Here is a 21645-nt window from a genome sequence, read left to right as displayed (position 1 = left end):
GGATGTGCCATAGTTTATCCATTCTCCTCCTGAAGGATATCTCAATTGCTTCCAAGTTTGGGCAATTATGAGGAGAGGTGCTGTAAACATTCATGTGCAGATTTTTGTTTGGACTTAAGTTTTTAACTTGAGTATCAAAGAGCCTGATTGCTGGATCACATGGGTAAAGTATGTTTAGTTTTGTAAGAAACCTCAAACTGTCTTCACAAGTGGCTTTGCCATTTTGCGCTCCCACCAGCAATGAATGAGAGTTCCTGTTGCTCCTTATCTTTGCCAGCATTTGATGTTGTCAGGGATTGGACATTTTCATTCCAAGAGATGTGTGGTGGTGTCTCCTTGTTTTAATTCGCAAATCCTTACTGGTAGGACTTTGCTAACAGAATCTTGAGCATATTTTCATGCACTTATTTTTGCATCCATAAAGCTTAGTGAAGTATCTATTCAAATATTGTGCCTATTTGTTATTTGTTTTCATATTGTTGAGTTTTAAGAGTTCTTTGAATATTTTAGAATATAGTTTTTTATTGGATATGTCTTTTGCAAGTATTTTCTCCCATTCTATGCTGTTTTCTCATTCTTTCAGTAGGACCTTTCACAGAGCAGAAGTTTCTAATTTCAGTAGAGTTCAACCGATCAATTCTTTCCATCATGGATCGTTCCTTTGGTGTTATATTTAAAAACTAATCACCAAATCCAAGGTTATCTAGATTTTCATCTATGTTATTTTCTAGGCATTTTATAGTTTTGCATTTTACATTAAGGTCTTTGTGATCCATTTTGAGTTAATTTTTGTGAATGGCATTAAGTAAGATTTTGTCTAGATTATTTTTTTAATGTCCAACATGATTTGTTGAAAATGCTGTCTGTTCTCCATTATTTTACCTTTCTCCTTTGTTGAAGATCAGTTGACTATGTTTATGTGGGTCTCTTTCTGGGCTCTCTGTTCTGTTCTATTGATCTATTGTTCTATTCTTTCACCAGTAGAACACCGACTTGATTACCGTAGCTTTATAATAAGTCTTGAAGTTGGCTACTGTCCGTTCTCAACTTTGTTCTTCCCCTTCAATATTGTGTCAGCTATTCTGGGTCTTTTCTATTTCCATGTAAACTTTAGGATTGGTTTATCAATATCTAAAAAGTATGTAACTGAGATTTTGATTGGGACTGCACTCAATTTATATATCAAGTTGGAAATAACTGCCATCTTTAAAAACATGAGTCTGCCTATCCGTGAACATGGAATATCTCTTTATGTACTTTTAAGTCTAAAGAAAAATAACAATTACTGGAATTAATTTATATTTTATCACTTCAGAATTAAAATTTCAAAAAATTATGTATTCTTACCCCTTCAACAACTTCCCTAGTTGTATATAAATACATACACACCATTTATGTACCACTAGCTCATCAGTATTCTCAAAGGTCAGGTTACTCCTTTTCTTTCCTGGTGTCTTAACATTCAATAACACAAAGGTTGAGGGAAGAAAATAGAGTATTTGTCTCTGTGTCAGGCTTCAACACACATTCTTGTCCTTGAATGCCTCAGGTCTGTACCAGAATAAGACTTCATTTTATTCCCCTCCTTTCAACTTAGGAGCTGGTAGATGCTAACAATACTGGATCACAGTTACTTTGAAGTCTAAGTCTAGACCTGTGATCTTTTCCTCGTCTTTTGTTCGGGCCACTTGAGGCTGCATGCACTGAGGATGGCCTGAAACCTCTCCTAAGGAAGAGACAAAGCTAGATTCCTTTAACAGTGCAGAGAATTGTAAATGATGCTAGCATTTTTGAAAACTGAGAAGTACTACTTGATCACCTGACCTTATTTCTATTATTTCACATGTGCTCTTATATTTCTTCCTTTTATAGTTTAACTAGATGTGAAAAGGATAAATATTTAAAACCCAGGTAACTTTTTTTCTCATGAAGCTCTCTAGAAATAGAGGAGTTTTACCCATAAATCTGCCCTTATCCTAATAATGGCACATAGTCCTGCTCTCTCTTGGTGGTTCACATCCCTGTATGAGAAACATTCAGTGAGTTTTTTTTGGTAATTTCTCAGGTGGGAAACAAAGAGAGGCATGCCCATCTGCAACACGGTGTAACCCAAATGCATTCTTCCTAACTAATCCTTTGCTTACTTTCAAGCTGTGTCCTACTAAATCTCTGCCCATCCCTGAGAAAAGACCTTCATTTCTTTCCAACTATATCACTCCCTTCTAATACACACTCATTTATTTCTCTACCCCCTCTCTCTATCTCTCCCACCATGGTCATGGGATGTATACTCCAAAGAATGAAGGACAGCACAGGCTTCTGTTCAGACTCTGCCCCAACCCTCCCTTACTGTTTCAGTCAGTCCTAAAAATCTATCAACTACTCCTGGAAAGTGACACAATACTTAAGACCATCCACATTATGTCCTTCTCTAAATGAGGAAAGAAAAATTCAGATGTACTCAGTACTATTATGAAACCAATATATCATCACCCACACTTTCATATGAAAGATAAAACACAACTATAGCCCAGGATGAAGGAGGGAAGAGGAGGGGAGGGCTGGAGAGGGGGGAGGTTGGATGCAGGGAGGGTAATCAGTGGAACCACACCTGTGGTATATATTTCAAGGGTACATGTCAAATCTATTAAGTGTAGAGTATAAATGTCTTAACACAATAATTAAGTAAGTGAGGTAAAGGCTATGTTAACCAGTTTGATGTAAGCATTCCAAATTGTATGTTAAATCAGCACATTGTACCCATAAATGCACTAATGTATATGGTTATGATTTAATAAAAACCTTTAAAAAAAGGGAAAAACATTGCAATCATGAACTTTTAAGCTAATAATAAAAGCAAATAGACAAAGATGAAGATGTGCATTTGTTTTCACATCCTGAGTTCTTTTGCGTTCTAAAATATAACAGTGACTTATAATAAGTTTTATTAGATTCTTTAAAGAATAAACTAACTTTATATTCCTTAATCCTTACTAGAACCATGTAAAGCCAGATAGCAGGAATTAGGGGTCCCTAACGTTACCCTATTAAGTAGCAAAGTTGTATAGAAACTTTTAGAACAACAAAAACTTTCGCCTTTAACATTCTCGTTTAGAAGGGAATTAAAAACAAAAATTCTTTCTTGACCTAGATCTGGCAAACAAAGTTTTAAATTCTAAAATGGTTGTATCATCCTAGGGCTCATACCCATCAGGGGCACAAAGGTGATCCAGGGAAACCCAAGTGCTTTGGGGAAGGAAATTGTTGGTTCAAGAAACTATTTTTCTGAGTCACTCACCACACCCACTATTCCACCCTGGACTTGGGAGATGCCTTAGTTAATTCACCACAGAACCAGTGTTGTCTGGGGAAGCCAACTTTCTTGGCCCTTGGTATGTTTCTTGGACATATTTTAAGCCAACTTCCATATTGGTTTGATTAAAATCCATGCCCGACACTTCATTTTCAAAGAAAACTTACTTTCTTTCTTGAATTTTGTTTGTTTGTTTTTTTTGGCCAGGGCTGGGTTTGAACCCGCCACCTCTGGCATATGGGACCGGCGCCCTACTCCTTGAGCCACAGGCGCCGCCCTCTTTCTTGAATTTTGATGAAGTCTTCCTGGCAAGTCGACCACCTAGTTTATTTTATAAGGAAATATGATTCAGAGGCTTGCTTGGAATGAGGGGCATCCCACCAGTCATGATTGGAAACATTAAGGAAAAAGAGGTTTTTATTTTCGATTTTTTGTCACTTTTTGATAACATTTATAATGATACAAGAATTTCCATCCCAGGCAGGGCACTGTCATGATCCTTTACCAGGCCTGCTAATTGTGGCCACTGGCCTCCTCCCCCACTCCTCCCTCTGTTCTTCTCTCTACTCCTCACCCCTCTTCCCTGACTTCCCCACCCCCACCTCGTATAGATAAATGGGGGTGTCCACACTGATGGCGTAAACCAGACTTTCCCACCGCAGACCTGGTTTTGTGATGCTAGAAAGGAGAGGAAGGCCCCTTTCCTCTGGAAAACTCCATCGTTCCAGGGCACTAAGAAAATGGACTGTGTCAAACTCCACTCTCTTCTTGTGCTTAATTAATCTGGAAGTTCCTTCTTCTTGGTCATCTGAGGGAAGCTAATTTGCCCTCATGAGATGGCAAGTTGTGGAGGAAGAGAATCCCTGAGCCACCAGGATGTGTTTGGGCTCAGGGCTCTCCTAGTCCTCCGATCCTGACAGTCAAGGGCCTTCAGATTTTGATGCACACGTGCTGACTTCTTATCCAAGGAAAACTTTCTACAGAGGATGAGAAGCTGGGGAAATTGCTGGAAGAAGTTAATCTTCAGTTAGAGTCTGAGACAGGGATGGTATTCTTTGAGTCTAAGAAGAGACTGAAGTAAAAGCAAAAGGGAAAACCCAGGAGGTCATGGCCAGCCCCTTCCCTGGAGGGCTTCCTGGGGGCTCCTCCTCCCTCGGTGTTGGCCCCACAGCACCTGTGCCTCTCCCCACTCCTCACCCTGCCCCGTGCCCCACACAGATACGTTTTGTGATATAAGGAGAGATGGCGCGAAGGAGGAGGGAGAGAAAAATCTGTCCTGCCAGTATTCAAGGACCTCCTACCCCAGTGTCACCCACTACTGTCATCCACATTCTCTCCCAACCTCTCTCTCCAGCCTCTCAGTCCACCCTGAGTCCCCTGAGCCCTGTCCTCTGCCTGCATCCCTTCACTTAAGCCCCATCACCCTATCCTGTGCTGTCCTGTGCTTCTCCACCATTCCTGGCCCCCACTGAGGGCTCTCTAGCTTCCCCCCCTTTGCTTTCTTCAAGGTCGCCAACCAAAGGCCAAATGAGCATCAGCAAATGGCTTAGACATGGAAGAGGCAGGGATCTCCAGATCCCTAGCTGGAAACTTTTGAAAGTATTTTTTAATGTTAATACTTAATGTTTATTAATACTGGACATGCAGGTCACATCTGCAGCATAATTCATCCCAACATCAGCTATATTATGGCTCAAAGTCACTCCCTGGGCTGAGTTGGTTTGCCTATCTGCCCTGTGACATCACTGCTGTAGGAAAAAGTATGCTGAGTCCCAGAAAACCTTACAGGTCACCTTACCCCTCATCAGCTTGCCCTGTTTTACCTCTGTGCTCCTTATGGGTTTACAGGAACAAAGTTTTCCACATCAGTCAAGTTCTTTGTGAGTATATACAGATAAAAACCTTCCAGTTCACTGAGCTTAACTGGATGGGTAAGACTGAGCCACTTTAAATCCCCGTAAAGTGCGGGGCATGAAAACAATCTATATTTTTATTGTTTACATTTCCAAGGCATCATCATTGGTGTTGCGGTGTTCCAAACAGGTAAATAAGAGAACAAAAGTACATGTCGGATCTATTAGTATAGAGTATAAATGTCTTAACACAATAGTTAAGTAAACGAGATGAGGTATATATTAACCAGTGTGATGTAAGCATTCCTAATTCTATATGAAGTCAGCACATTGTTCCCCATAAATGCATTAATGTATGCATGATCTTATGTGTTTATGATTTAATAATAAAAAATAATAAATAATAATTTTCAAACTTAAAAAAAAAAAAAGTTTTAACCCGAAGTCTCAGTATTGTTACTGGTGACCTCTAAGCCAGCCTGGGAAGAGGGAAGCCAAGCTCGTTTCAAACAATTTTGGATGTCTTTGGAGCACGTGTTACTCCCCTTTGTGTGCTATTTTCACTGATGAGATGCTGCAGCGGAAAAATCGCACATTGACCATTTCTTTCTCTTGTTTTCTCTTTTGTGCATTTTATAAACAGCGGGTCACAGAAAGTCAAGAAAGCCAGATGACCATTGAGGAGAGGAAGCATCTGATCACAGTGAGGGAGGAAGCCTGGAAGACCAAAGGCCGGGGCGCAGCCAATGACTCCACCCAGTTTACGGTGGCTGGGAGGATGGTCAAGAAAGGTCAGAGATGAGTGAGTGTGTGTGTGTGTGTGTGTGTGTAACCATCACCTCCATGGGGCATGTGCACACATGCTTCCCCACACTGGTGAGGACACTCACCCGTGCCCCATGGAGATGATGGTCGCACATGGCTTTATTTAAGAAAAACAAGCCATCGTCATTTAGATTTTTTAACTTACTGACATCACCTAAACATTGGTTTTATGAGATGTGCCCACTGCGTGTCTTCAGTGCCATATTCAACATAAAACACATAATTCATTTTGTCGCTATTTCAAAAGGGACCCGTTGGGAAATAGAGTGCAATTATAGGTTTCAAAAGCATTTGCTCATCTGCTACCAAATCTTGCTCTTTTCCCATAATTTCTTCTAAATGGTTTCTGTTTTCGTGTGACAGGACAACCCCTTAGCCCAGGTGAGCCTTTCTCAATAAAGAAGTTTATCTCTTCTCTCTTTCAGGTTAATTCCTAAGTCCCTTTCCGTCAAGCCAGATTCCTCTAGCTTACAAAGGCCGATTTGTAGGTAGACTTTGTAAGCACCAGGGACCAGTTTCATGGAAGACAATTTTTCCACAGACCAGGAGATGACTTCAGGATGATTGGAGAAAATTACATCTCCACCTCAGATCCTCAGGCATGAGATTCTCCTAAGGAGCACACAACCTAGATCCCTCACATGCAGTTTACAGTAGGGTTCACGTGCCTATGAGAATCTAAGGCTGCTGCTGATGGGACACAAGGCAGAGCTCAGGCAGTGAGGCCCGTGATGGGGAGCGGCTGTAAATACAGATGAACTTCGCTCATTGGCCCACCCATCGCTCCTTACCTGTTATACAGCCCAGTTCCTAACAGGTCATGGGCCAGTACCAGTCCACAGCCTACGGGTTGGGGCTGCGGTTTTAACAGATGTCCAGAGAATGTATCCGATTCCAGGGAAGTGGGATTTCTCTGCTGAAGGTCATTCCCTGGCAGCCCCAGTCTTAGAGTTGATTTGAAGACTGTATGCAAAGATTCGTGAAATTGACATGCCACATGGTTAGTAAAGTCTCAGAGAGGTCTGAGGCACCGTGGGGGGTGTCGGGGGCTTTTATTTCATATTCTGCAGGAAATTATTAAAATGTGGAGTCCCTCTGTTGCTAATATGCATAGCCCTTCATTTTCTAAGCTGTTATTTAAAAGCATATTTCTAACTTAGTAGTAAAAGTGTTCACATTCACTTAGTCTTCACATATATATATATAACTTTGTTTCCTTTTTTTATCAAAACCCTCAGGGATCCTGACTCTAACTCCCTGTAGGTGCAAAATGAAGGTTGTGGAGGGAAAAGAGGCAGGAAGGGAAAACCCCGAATGGAGATTCACTAGAATCTCAGTGGAAGAATCTTTCCTAACAAATTCTCTCCTCTCCTTGCAATTGTCAAAGGATAACAGAATGTCATCTACGCTCATGGAATGAGGCAGCATTTTATTGCTTTCTTCATCAAATCACAGAACTGTCTGATAATCCTTAAATGACTCTAACAAGTCCCCTGTCCCTCTGTTAACACATGCATACCCTTAGTCAGGCTCAGATAGGTGAAATAGAACCGGAGCTGAGAACTTGAACCAGAGCTCAAATTTTCCACCTTCTAGCCTTGACTTTTGTCCTGATGACTTGTTGCTTTGGTTTCTTTTCCCTTCTCTAGTCTTAAAAATGGTAAAGCATTTGTCAGGAGGCCCTTACTACCAAATAGCCCTCCCCTTGACCCCCTTGATAGCAGAGAAAGCAATTGCTCTTAGGCAGGTTTGGAGAAGGAATAGTTTCTATCCCTCAGTGCTTGGGTTTGCTTTCACATTTTCCTAAATAAACTGGGAATTTTTATTTAACATGCTCTATGGCTTGTTCAGGAAATAATTGTCTTGTGCTTTTAATCTAATGGAGAAACTGTATCCTAGATTTCTAATTATTTGTTATCACCTGCTGGGCTATATATTTCACCTGGATCATTAGCTCTTTTTGGTTTGTAGTAATATAGCATCCGATTTACGTTCCCTGCAGAATAAATTAGCTTTCTACAGGACAGCCACACCAGAACCATCAGGCAATCAGGAGTTACCACCTCTCGGTGCAGCAGGGGGCATACAGGACCTGATGCCCATTCCCTCACCCCAGAAACATCTCCTCTCCCCCTAGCCCCGTGAGGACTTTCTCCCTTTCCCATATTCCTAGAGTCTTTGTAACAATTAGCACTCTACAGGTTTCTGTGGTATGGTAGGATTCACCTGGAAGAACAGTATTCTAAGACTTTGAATAAGAACAGCGTGAAAACATCCCCCCCAAAAAATAGGTGCCTCGTTACTGCATCTAGAGTTCATTGAAAAGAGGCAGAAGGGAGGGCTTTAGTTGTGTAATGCTCCAACTCCACTAGCTCCTTTTTTTAAATTTGTATTTCTTATAGCGCCACTTCCTTAATGGTCAGCAGAGGGCGCTAGAGGTGCAGGGTTTGCCCAGCGCCCCAGTTAACAGAGGGACAGTTTCGCTGGTTGCTTTGGAAACCAGCCTTCTGAGTCGGCCCCATTTGTTAGCTTCAGAACTAATGAGTCTGAAGCTCGTGAACTCTTCTTTCTTTCTTTTTTTTTTTTTTAAGTGTCTCTATTATGTATTCAAAATACAAATTTTATTTTATTTTATTTTTTGAGCAAACTATTTCCTTGGAAATTTATTTTTTTTATTAATATTAAATCATAGCTGTGTACATTAATGCGATCATGGGGCACCATATACTGGTTTTATAAATCATTTGACACATTTTCATCACACTGGTTACCATAGCCTTCCTGGCATTTTCTTCATTATTGTATTAAGACAATTATATTCTACCCTTACTAAGTTTCATATGTACCTTTGTAAGATGCACCGCAGGTGTAATCCCACCAATCACCCTCCCTCTGCCCATCCTCCCCTCTCCCTCCACTCCCTTTACCCCTTCCCCATATTCTTAAGTTATAACTGGGTTGTAGCTTTCATATGAAAGCCATAAATTAGTTTCATAGTAGGGCTGAGGACATTGGATACTTCTTTTTCTTCCATTCTTGAGATACTTTGCTAAGAAGAATATGTTCCAGCTTCATCCATGTAAACATGAAAGAGGTAAAGTATCCATCTTTCTTTAAGGCTGCATAATATTCCATGGTGTACATATACCACAATTTATTAATCCATTCGTGGATCGATGGGCACTTGCGCTTTTTCCATGACTTAGCAATTGTGAATTGGGCTGCAATAAACATTCTGGTGCAAATATCTTTGTTATAATGTGATTTTTGGTCTTCTGGGTATATACCTAGTAGAGGAATTGTAGGATTGAATGGCAGATCTATTTTTAGATGAACTCTTCTGATATCTCTGAAGCCTCCTCTTAGTGGGTAATGATAGGCTGCCCCATCCTGTAATTCAAAATTTTATTTACCTTTATTATCTTTTAAGAAAGTTTACTTTCTCACGAATATAAACTCTTTGCAGATCTGCAAATTGAAACAAATTTTAAAGCTTTCATTGATAGCATCCATCAAATATAGGTATGTAAGGGGAAGTGCTTCTAGACTGTTACCTGACACTTCGGGTTGTATAACTCATCAGTATTTTTCCTTAAATTTTAATACTGTAATAGTTACCTCTTGAGTTCCCAGGAGGAAGGAGAGGAGTCATTCATTCATTCATGTACTTTTCTTTGTAAGTAATAGTGATTTGAATATTCTCCAGATGTTCTTCTTCCAAGGATGTGGAAGGTGGCAATTCCATCTGAGGATTTCATATGTATCACAGATGAATACAAAGAACATTTGTATCTCCTTTTTTTTTTTTTTGTAAATGCATCAATTACTTCCCTTTCCCATCCCCTCTACTTAGCTTAAGGTAAAATACTATCTTTCTCTTTACTGAGTTTTCTTGTTCCAACCAGATACCTTCTCTTTGCTACAATTCCTTTCTTTCCCTTGCATATGTCCCTTACCATTTGCCCTTGTGAAAATTCACCCTCACCCCCCACTTCTTCTAGATAAATATAGGAGAGAGCTGAGCGCCACTTTTCAGCCATTCCAGAGGTTAGGACACTCCCACCACTACAAATCAGTTCAAGTGAATACTGGTCTTTGTCTTTCTTCTGAAAGATTGACACCTGTGGGGTTACTGTTTGTATAATGCTCCCGAGGCCACTGTGCCTCCCTCCAGTGCTGGGGGCCAATTGTTGGCTCGTCTGATACAGCAAACTCAACTTCCTCTGGGGAGATGGTGAAATGTACTTTCTCCTCAATTACCCCCGTCTTCTCCAAAGGGGCTTCATACCACTCCATTTGTTCAAGTTTACATGTCGTGGACATGTTTTTCTGATCATCCATTGTTCATCTTGAAATGTCAGCTTGTCAGCCAAGGTAGGATTTTGGAAACCATAAAATCCTATCTACATTTGTGGCTGTACCACATAGATGTAGTACCTGCCAAAAGCACATGTGTGTGCGCGCGCGAGTGTGTGTATGTGTGTGTATGCATGGGTATAAATTCTTACGCGTCATACAGTCTACACTGGAAGTCATAGAGATCTGTCAGGTCCTGGAGGTTTTCGGAAGTGATCCTGAGAAGCTCAACAGCCCCTTTGTTTTGTTTTGTTTTTGCAGGTTTGGCGTCACCCACTGCCGTAACCCCAGTGGCATCCCCCATTTGCAGTAAAACAAGGGGGACTACACCAGTGTCCAAACCCCTAGAAGGTAAGTCACCAAGCCCAGCACACCGAGGGTATTCTAGCCAGAAGGGCCCTTAGCGACACTCTCTCAGTAACAATTTCTACTTGCCCAGATATTGAAGCCAAACCAGAGATGCAGTTGGAATCTGACCTGAAGCTGGACAGGCTGGAAACCTTCCTGAGAAGGCTGAATAATAAAGGTACAAGCCAGAAGCCAGAAGATGTCACTGTCAAAATCTCTAAATCTCAATCACTGTTTTCTTTTTTTCTCCCAGCTAAATTGTCTTCTTTCGCTTATGGCTTTACTAATTCATACTGTAATCATTATCTTTGTTGATGCCTTTCAAAAACTGAGGTTTTAGTCAAGACTATTTGGATTATTAAGCCTCGATTCACTTGATGATGTACTAAAGTAGGGTCTCCCAGTAGCACATTTCTTTGTTCCTGAACTTAAACTCTTGGAACATCACCCAGTCAAAATTGGAAACTCAGTGATTTTGCTTATAACCCTGGAAACAGGTTATTATAAGACATATATGCAAAATCAATTGGATCCTGAGCTGGCCTGGTAAACTTTAAAGTGTAGGTATCAGTTTCCAGTAAGGTAAAAGCTGGTACTATTTCTTATGTTTCTTTATGATTTCCAAAAGAAAGCTCTAAAAAATACATGTTAGAATAAATACTTAAATATAAAAGTCAAGGAAGTACACAAAATAAAAGAATGACATGCAGAAATAGCCTTTTGTCTCTTGGGGAAAAGGTCCAGTGCTTGAAACTTACCAAATACTAGACCCTGGGAGTCCTCGCTATTACAGTGACCCTGAAAAAGTTGAAAATAATACGCATAACTACTATTAAACAGAAATATTGAAGTGTAAGATAATAATAACTAAGCTGGCAGGCATCGCCTGTGGCTCAAAGGAGTAGGGCTGTGGCCCCATATACCAGAGGTGGTGGGTTCAAACCTGGCCCCAGCCAAAAACTGCAATAATAATAATAATAACAACAACAACAACAACAAGCTGGCTAGGCAAGGAATTCAAAGAATAAAAAAAAAAGTATTTTATGCATTTAAACAATATCCTAGGACATGTGGATCAACAAACAGTGGCTATAACCAGATCAGGTCTGCACTTGTTTTTGTAAATAAAGTTTTATTGGAACACATCCATGCCCGTTTGTGAACCTGTTTTCAGCAGCTTATTTTGCACTAAAACAGCAGAATTGAGTAGTTGTGATGCAAGCCATCTGCACCCACCTCACATCCCCCGTGTAAAACCTAAAATATTTACTGCTTGGCCTTTTTTTGAAGAAGTTTGCCAACCCTGATGTAGAGTGAGTCTGAGCCTAGTTCTACCTCCAGTTGAAACAGCCAAGAGGTTAGAATTGTTTTGTAAACTCATGGGCTGCAAAATGAGCCTCCCTCTCTCCCACCATTTTACCATGCAAGGCTGGTTCAAATGGGATGTCCTTATATGAGAAGTCGGATAAGGACGCAGGAAGCAACCAGAGGACTTTGTATAACACTGTTGTGTTCTCTCCGGGGGTGAATAACTTTTAAAATAGGAGGCATAATTAGATTCAATTGTTTTTATAAAACTCTTTTGTCACCTGTTTGTTCCTTGACAGCTGGTGGGATGCAGGAAACAGTGCTCACTGTCACCGGTAAATCTGTTAAAGAGGTGATGAAGTTGGATGACGATGAAACTTTTGCCAAATTTTACCGGAATGTGGATTCTAACATACCAAGAAGCTCCGTGGAGCTAGAAGAGGACTTCGATGTTATTTTTGATCCTTATGCACCCAAGTGAGTCCTTTTGGTCTCCATCTTTCTCCCACCAAGAATGACTTCCTTCACTGCCTCCTCGGGGCACTCTCACCAGGATTTTCCCCCAGTGGTATCTTGTTCTGCAGTGGAGCCTTGTTATTTCTCTAGAGCCAGGTACACAGTGCTGCAGGGTCGATACAACACGCAGACCCCAGACCAGATGCGGCTTCAGACATCTGTGCCACAGGTGTCCATCCTGTTCCATAAAGACGACGTCACCGGATTTTTCACATACCTTGAATATTGTTTTGCAACTTTTTAGATTAACATCACTTAGCTGAGATTTCTACACCTGTCTTTCATTTGACATATTGGATTCTGACTCATAACTTTGAAAAATATTTGGATGACAGGGGCTCAGATTAGTACAGTGAACTAGAAAATCAGTAAAGAATGTTACCCAGCTTACAATTATGTGTAAAAGCAGTAGATCTGAGGGTTTCTTAGTGGTGTCTAAGTCCAAGAGTCTCTCTTTACATGAGAACATGACTAAACCACCTAACCTTAAAAAATGATTATGGCATTAGGATTCTTTCAGCTTCCAGTGTCAGAGAAAAAGGCCAAGCCTGACTTCAGCAAAAGAAAGGTGTAGGGAGATTTGCAGGCTTGCTTGCTGAAAAGTGCAGGCATGACCCCAGGTTTGGCTCATCAGAACATGATGTCTCTCTCTCTCTCTCTCTCTCTCTCTCTCTCTCTCTCTCTCTCTCTCTCTCTCTCTCTCTCTCGGCTCTTTTTCTTTGGGCTGGCCTCACTTGCAGTCAGGCTGTGACCACCTGGTGACAGAAGCCTCCCTGCCTTGGAGTCACAGGCTATGAACTTGGCCAGCCCAGCACAAGCCTTCTCTTCCCAGTTGTCCCAGCAGAGGTTCCACATTTGATGTTCACGACTCCAGTTTGAGCCCTAAGTCCATCCCTAGACCAATCACCATGGCCAACAGGATAGAAGACCCCGACTGGCCAGAACTGGATCCCCTGCAGAGCCATCCTGGGGGTAGGGTGGTTTCCAGAAGGAGAACCCAGATGCTATTACCAGAAGCAGGGAGGTGTCTGCTGGGGAGGCTAAACCCACAGCAGTCCACCATGTGGCGTTGCTCTTTCCTACGAAATTATCAGAGTGACTGTCTCTTCCATCACCATAAATTTTTTCCATAAGCGTTCCTGATACACTTTTTGTGTATTTCAGTTTGTTTCAATTTTTTACCTTAAATAAAATGAGCCATTTGATTTCCCACATCAAAGTAGTATTTTGGGGCTGGGCACAGTGGTTCACACCTGTAATCCCAGCACTCTCAGAGGCCAAGGATTGCCTCAGTTCAGGCAGTTTGAGACCAGCCTGAGCAAGAGCGAGACCCCCATTTCTACTAAAAAAAATTTTTAAAAATAGTTGAGTGTTGTGGCAGGAACCTGTAGTCCTAGTACGCAGGAGGCTGAGGCAGGAGGATTGCTCAATCCCAAAAGTTTGAGGTTGCTGTGAGCTATGACACCATAGCACTCAACCCCAGGGCTAAATGAGACTATGTTTCAAAAAATAATAATATTTTGGAATTTGCACACATCGTTGCCTAACTATTTCTCAAACTTCTCCCCACTCCCCATTAAACAATGTCATTGTTTAAATTGTTACATATAATAATTTAAGCATTTATTTGTATACTTACACAGACCTGTGATGGTGTTATAAGAGACCCTAACAGGTGGAAGCTATCTACTGTGAGATCACGTAACTGGGGTCTGCTCACCTCCCCAAGTCTGGTTTTCCAGCCTGAAGAGTTGTGAGGGAGCAGAGTAGTCACAGGTGGCTTTGTGGAGCCCATTTTATTTCAGTATACTCTCCTAAACAGTGATTATTTTTCAGAGAGAGAAAAGGGGTTGAGTGGAGGCAAGTCACAGAGGGATGAGGAGGGAACTAAAAGGCTCTTACAGAAGGAAAAAGTTTAGTCTGGGGCAAAAATGGTCGAATCAAGGAGCAATGACGGGCTTGCCAGAGACAAGAAGGAGATCTGGGTATGGGATTCTGGTTTTTGGCCGGGGCTGGGTTTGAACCTGCCACCTCTGGCGTATGGGACCGGCACCCTACCCCTTTGAGCCACAGACGCCGCCCTGCATGTATGATTCTGAAGAGAGAATTAGAACACGTGCATGGCATCATGAGGAGAGGGAAGAGCTCCTCAAGCCCTACAGCTGCCCGGAGGTTCTTGACGCCCCTCCAGGCAGTGGCCCAGGGGCGTGAGTGAGGGGGGCGTCTGGGAATGGGTGGGATGTGAACTCTGTGCGCTTGAATCTTCCTTCCATCTCCAGGATGCTGTGACTCCATGTCCGGGGAGCGGCCATGAAAGAAAGAGCTTTAAGATTTATAAGGAAATCTGAAAATAAAATAGTGAAGTCCAAGAACCTCCAATAAAGCAGACAAGGTTGCAATCACGGGCTCTGCTTTGCTCCACAGATTGACGTCTTCTGTGGCCGAGCACAAGCGCTCTGTTAGGCCCAAGCGCCGGGTCCAGGCTTCCAAAAACCCACTGAAGATGCTGGCAGCCAGAGATGACCTCCTGCAGGAGTACACGGAGCAGAGACTGAACGTGGCCTTCATGGAGTCAAAGAGGATGAAAGTGGAAAAGAGTGAGTACTTACTTTCATCATTTCTTGTTTTTCTGCCTTGCAAAAATCACTCATGAAATAAAAATGAATGAGGTTTCACACACACTGGCATACCTGCCTAGAACTTAAAGGTTCTTCCCAGAAATTCTTACAGGGTGAATCATCTACTCAGCTGGTTAATTCAAATTATTCTGTTGGTTCAGTTTCCTTTCAGGAGGTTGGAGGAGAAGGATGTGTGTGAGTTATTGTGCCTCCGCCCACTTTCAGCTCCGTTGATACACATTTCTCCACCTCATTTTATTCAACAGTAAAGCGCTTGATCTCTCATGGGAAAATGGCCCAGATGACTGTTTTTTCTAATCCTGGATTTTTATATTTAATTAATACAGAAGCCAGCCCTTCTCAATTTGATCTTGGTAGGCCCCTCAGCTCCTCAATGGGCTGTGGGCTGGGTGGAGAGGGTATCAGGAGCTCTGAGGAAGGGGCTGCTAGGAGCTTGCTCCCACTTTAGGCTGAGCCACACTGCTCAGTGACATGGGCTTCCATAGTTCAGAAACAGCACGTGTAATCCCGACAGTTTGAATATTCTTGCCGTAATTTTCACTTTTCTACAGTACTCATAAATCTATTTCCTAACATTTTTCTTAGAACTATATTCAATGGCATTTACATGATGTGGTTGAGTCTCTTGGTTATAACCAGTTTACTAAGAAAATATATTCCAAAATCACCACTTCAAACCTAATCCTAGTGAAATAATTTTCTAAAGTTCTCTCCAGCATATACATTTTTTTTTTTTTTTTGTAGAGACAGAGTCTCACTTTATCACCCTCGGTAGAGTGCCATGGCATCACACAGCTCACAGCAACCTCCAACTCCTGGGCTTAAGTGATTCTCCTGCCTCAGCCTCCCGAGTAGCTGGGACTACAGGCGCCCGCCACAACGCCCAGCTATTTTTTGGTTTGCAGTTCAGCCAGGGTTTGAACCCGCCACCCTCGGTATATGGGGCCGGCACCCTACCGACTGAGCCACAGGCACCGCCCAGCATATACATTTTTAAGAACACTTAAGTTGGAGACATAAATGTTTGTTGGCACAAGTTTTACACACTCTTCCTCTGCCTCCACTTTTGGGGGCTCTGGGGATGGCTTGATGGGGACTGGGCCACCCACAAGTATCTGTTGGTATGCCTCGAAAACCCAAGGAGTTACTGCCTTAGGTCTGTGAGCAGATCTCAAATGTCATCTAGTTGATCACTTTGCCGCCAGAAGAAGATTAGAACCCAATCATCCCTTACAGAGTGTCCTAAGAGACGCTCAGTGAAAGACGTCCAATAGTCATCCTTGGGAATACAGTTCAATGTCGAAAAGTTGTTAGTGTTTCTGACGGCTCTGTGTGCAACTGCAGCAAGAGTTCAGCTCATGGTTTCCTATGAAGTTAGTTGGCCCACACTGTCGCTCAGTTCTTGTCCCTCTGCATGGTGAAGTGTGACTCCTGCCAACAAGCCATTTATACTTTCAGGACCATGTCTAATTCTTAATGCAGTGTCTAAGCTTTGAACGGCATGGCGTTTCTGGTTGTAAATACTGTCCTTCTGACCGACATTCCTGCCTCCCCCCGTGTTGTGTTTCCTTGTTTAACCTGCCCAGGGTCCTCCAATTCCAACTTCTCAGAAGTCACTCTGGCAGGGTTAGCCAGTAAAGAGAACTTCAGCAGCGTCTGCCTGCGGAGCGTCAACCTGACGGAGCAGAACTCCAACAACAGCGCGGTGCCCTACAAGAAGCTGATGCTGCTACAGATCAAAGGTACCACAGGCAGCCTGGAGGAACTGCGCGTTGGCCAGTGGTTTCCGTCTGGCTGGGCCCCAGTCCTGACTACTCCCTGCATTCCCTGCACGGGACGGGAGTGCAGGCTTTTTGAGAACCTTCTGTGTGCCACTGCTCTGCTACCCGCTCTCACTTGAGTGTCCCAAAACTCCACGAGGTAGGAAATATTATGCCCATGTGGGCCTCAGGAGGTTCATAACATGTCCAGAGTCACAGCAGATGCCAAGAGCTGGATTCAGACCCAGGAGTCCTCCATTCTGGAGTCCCAGCCTCTGCACCTGCCCTGCCCTGCACTGCCCCACAGCCCGGCCATACATGGCACCCAATGTCATCAGAGTGGCTCTCTGCTCTCTACTCACTTCTCCTTGTGGAGATAAGCAAAAGTCAGTGCAGGCCTGAGGGAAAAAGGCAAATTCTTGGGGAAAGAATCCAGGGAAGGTGGGAGAGAACGAAGCCCCCCTGAGTTCCGCTGGCATATGAGTCCTGTCCCTACCTAGCAAGGGAGGCTCCGCAGACAGCAGGGCGCTTTGGGCTGTGAAGAGAGACACGTGGCTGTCTCCTGGTGACTCCTCAGGAGGACAATGGGTGAAATACTCTGCCTTCCTGATGGGTCTGGTGTGTTTTTGCACAACTATTATCCTTTTATAAAGACTAGTGGGAAGCCCACAAAACCATTCTCTGTGGCGTGTCCTAACCCAGAGACTGCGCTAGGGGAAATCAACAAATCTCTAGGAGGAGGTGTTGAGCTGCACAGGGCTGTGCGTCCCTCCAAGGGAGACCTCCCTGTGGCACAGTGAAAGCTCTGGACGGGAGATCCTAAGTGAAAGGGGTGCTTGGCTCAGGAGTCTCACTGAGCATGGAGGAGACATTACTGGGATGGAGAGAAAGGCCCCGGGAGAAGAGGGAGAGACCAGGAGCATGTTTGCTCATTTCCCCAGAGGATGGGCCTGTAATTAATCCATACACGGTACTGAGTAGCATGGTGACCCCAGGGGACCTAATGGGTAGTGCCACCACAGTGTCCATTCTAAAGCCCCCCATGCCGTCCAGGGTCACATAGACAGACTCTTTGGAATTGAAGGAGTCTGTAGCAGGGCCGCACTAGATGTGGAGTACGTCCCAATCCCAGTGCTCCCATCTGGAAACGCAGCAGCCACTCTTTGCCTCGTGTCCAGGGAGAAGACACGTGCAGACCAGGCTGGTGGAACCTCGAGCTTCGTCCCTCAACAGTGGGGACTGCTTCCTCCTGCTGTCTCCCCACCACTGCTTCCTGTGGGTGGGAGAGTTTGCAAATGTCATCGAAAAGGCCAAGGTTGGTATTAAAAATAAAAACACTTTAGCTAACATCTCCTTTGGACACCCATGGAATGTTCTTCCAGTTGTCAGATTGTTAAAAACCTGGTCAAGTGTGCCAGATGTGCGAAGGAATGGGTGGTATTTCTTTTCCTGAACGTCTCTCAAAGAAGCTTCCGTTAGGTGCTTATGGGAATGTTTTAGAAGGACTGTGACCTACACCTTACTCCTGTGTAAAAAAGGAACTGGTTCCAATTCAAAGTTCTTTTTTTTTTGGGACAGACTCTTTCCCCAGTATGTAGCTGGGGAAAGCAAGAAATCAACAAATCTCTAGGAGGAGGTGTTGAGCTGCACAGGGCTGGCTTGGTAGAGTGCCATGGCGTCAGATCTCTTGGGCTTAAGTGATTCTCTTGCCTCAGCCTCCCAAGTAGCTGGGACTACAGGTGCCCACCACAATGCCTGGCTATTTTTTGGTTGCAATTGCCATTGTTGTTTAGCAGGCCCAGGCCAGGCTCAAACCCACCAGCCTTGATGAATGTGGCCAGCATCCTACTCACTGAGCTATGGGCGCCAAGCCCACTTCAAAGTTCTGGGTTCCTGTGAAGCTCCCCCACAGACCTTTTGAAAGAGAGTCCTGCCAAATAAAGCCCAAAGAATGGGTATTTTGTTGTTGTTATTGTTGTTTTTAATTTTTTTAAATAGCTGTGTACATTAGTGCAATCAAGGTGCACAATGTGCTGGTTTCATATACAAACCGAAATATTCTCATCAAACTGTTCAACGTAGCCTTCATGGCATTTTCTTAGTTATTGTATGTAGACATTTGTATTCTGCCTTTGATAAGTTTCACCTGCACCCATTATAAGATGCACCGTAGGTGTGGCCCCACCCATTGCCCTCCCTCCAACCTAACCTCCCCCCTCCCTTCCCCTTCCTTGGCCCTTTCCCCATAGTCTTGTGCTATAGTTGGGTTATAGCCTTCATGTGAAAGCTATAATTTAGCTTCATAGTAGGGCTGAGTACATTGGATACTTTTTCTTCCATTCCGGAGATACTTTGCTAAGAAGAATATGTTCCAGCTCCATCCATGTAAACATGAAAGAGGTAAAGTCTCCATCTTTCTTTAAGGCTGCATAGTATTCCATGGTATACATGTACCACAATTTGCTAGTCCATTCATGGGTCGATGGGCACTTGGGCTTCTTCCATGACTTAGCAATTATGAATTGGGCTGCAATAAACATTCTGGTACAGATGTCTTTGTTATATTGTGATTTTTGGTCTTCTGGGTATAAACCTAGTAAAGGAATTACAGGATCGAATGGCAGGTCTATCTTTAGGTCTCTAAGTATTCTCCAAACATCCTTCCAGAAGGAACGCATTAGTGTGCAATCCCACCAGCATTGTAGAAGTGTGCCCTTTCCTCCACATCCACGCCAACATCTCTGGTTTTGGGATTTTGTTATGTGGGCTACTCTTACTGGGGTTAGGTGATATCTCAAAGTAGTTCTGATTTGCATTTCTCTGATGATAAAGGATGATGAGCTTTTTTTCATGTGTTTGTAGATCGTGCATCTGTCTTCTTTAGAGAAGTTTCTCTTCAAGTCCCTTGCCCACCCTGAGATGGGATCGCGTGTTCTTTTCTTGCTAATACGTTTGAGTTCTCTGTGGATTCTGGTTATTAGACCTTTATCGGAGGTATAACCTGCAAATATTTACTTCCATTCTGAGGGCTGTCTGCTTGCTTTACTTACTATGTTCTTGGCTGTGCGAAGGTTTTTAGTTTCATCAGGTCCCAGTAATGTATTTTTGGTACTGCTTCAATTGCCTGGGGAGTCCTCCTCATAAAATATTCACCCAGGCCGATTCCTTCAAGGGTTTTCCCTGCACTCTCTTCTAGTATTTTTATAGTTTCATGTCTTAAGTTTAAATCTTTTATCCAGGGAGAGTCTATCTTAGTTAATGGTGAAAGGTGTGGGTCCAGTTTCAATCTTCTACAGGTTGCCAGCCAGTTCACCCAGCACCATTTGTTAAATAGAGAATCTTTTCCCCACTGAATGTTTTTAATTGGCTTGTCGAAGATCAGGTAACAGTAAGTAGCTGGATTCATCTCTTAGTTCTCTATTCTTTTCCAGACATCTGCTTCTCTGTTTTTGTGCCAGTACCATGCTGTTTTGATCACTATCTATTTATAGTACAGTCTCAGGTCTGGTAGCATGAGTCCTCCTGCTGTGTTTTTATTGCTGAGTAATGTTTTAGCTATTCGAGGTTTTTTCTGATTCCATATAAAACGAAGTATTATTTTTTCAATTCATTGAAAATGAATATGACAATGAAACTTTAATAGGAATTGCATTAAAATTATATATTGCTTTGGGTAGTATAGACGTTTTAACAATATTGATTCTTCCCAGCCATGAGCATGGTTATGTTTTTCCATTTGTTAACATCTTCAGCTATTTCTTTCTTACAGTTTCATAGTTCTCTTTGTAGAGATCTTTCACGTCCTTTGTTAGGTATACTCCCAAATATTTCATCTTCTTTGGCACTACTGTGAAAGGAATAGAGTCCTTGACTGTTTTTTTTTGGCTTGGTTATTGTTGGTATATATAAAGGCTACAGATTTATGGGTATTGATTTTGTAGCCTGAGACATTGCTGTATTCCTTGATCACTTCTAAAAGTTTTGTAGTAGAATCCCTAGTGTTTTCCAGATATACAATCATATCATCTGCGAAGAGTGAAAGTTTGATCTCTTCTGACCCTATGTGGATACCCTTGATCGCCTTTTCTCCCCTAACTGCGATGGCTAAAAGTTCCATTACAATGTTAAACTTCCATTACAATTTAAAACTTCCATTACAATGTTAATGGTCCAAAGTAACTGGGCCCTGTAGTGGTGGTGGTGGTGGGAAGTGAGGGGGGCAGCATGGGGACTTCTAGATTCTGAGTAGGCTGAGGCAATAGGATCTGTTGAGCACAGGAGTTTGATATTACAGTTAGCTCTGATGAAATCAGGGCACTCTACCAAGGAGGAAGGAGTCAGCTCTGTGTTGAGGAAAAAGAAAATGACAATATTGGTAGGATGGAACAATGTGTATTCCATGTCAATTCATGGTAACCAGTGTGTGAGCAGGGAAATAGGGTTGACTGTCTCTTAAATTCCCTGATCTAAGTGGAAATGATTTCAATTTAACTCCATTCAATACGATATTGGCTGTGGGTTTGCTGTAGATGGCCTCTATCAGTTTAAGAAATGTCCCTTCTATACCAATTTTCTTAAGTGTTCTGATCATGAAGGGATGCTGGATATTATCAAAAGCTTTTTCTGCATCAATTGAAAGAATCATATGGTCCTTATTTTTTAGTTTGTTTATGTGCTGAGTTACATTTATAGATTTACGTATATTGAACCAGCTTTGAGACCCTGGG

General features: G+C 42.7%; 1 protein-coding gene across 10 annotated transcripts in view; it reads left to right on the top strand.

Moving 5' to 3' along the window:
- The window catches only part of SVIL (supervillin), a 267829-nt gene that overhangs the window by 217296 nt on the left and 28888 nt on the right, over positions 1 to 21645 (top strand). For all 10 annotated transcript variants that reach the window (XM_053572488.1, XM_053572489.1, XM_053572487.1 and 7 more), the window contains 7 exons: positions 5810 to 5957; positions 10609 to 10698; positions 10787 to 10873; positions 12303 to 12480; positions 14944 to 15116; positions 16745 to 16900; positions 18097 to 18233. In XM_053572488.1, the coding sequence (XP_053428463.1) occupies positions 5810 to 5957; positions 10609 to 10698; positions 10787 to 10873; positions 12303 to 12480; positions 14944 to 15116; positions 16745 to 16900; positions 18097 to 18233 (969 nt within the window). The remainder of the gene's footprint in view (positions 1 to 5809; positions 5958 to 10608; positions 10699 to 10786; positions 10874 to 12302; positions 12481 to 14943; positions 15117 to 16744; positions 16901 to 18096; positions 18234 to 21645) is intronic.

Source organism: Nycticebus coucang, chromosome 20 (genome assembly GCF_027406575.1).
Source record: "Nycticebus coucang isolate mNycCou1 chromosome 20, mNycCou1.pri, whole genome shotgun sequence".
NCBI lineage: Eukaryota > Metazoa > Chordata > Mammalia > Primates > Lorisidae > Nycticebus > Nycticebus coucang.
Note: the sequence above shows the minus strand (reverse complement) of the source record. Positions and strands in the feature narration are given on the sequence as shown.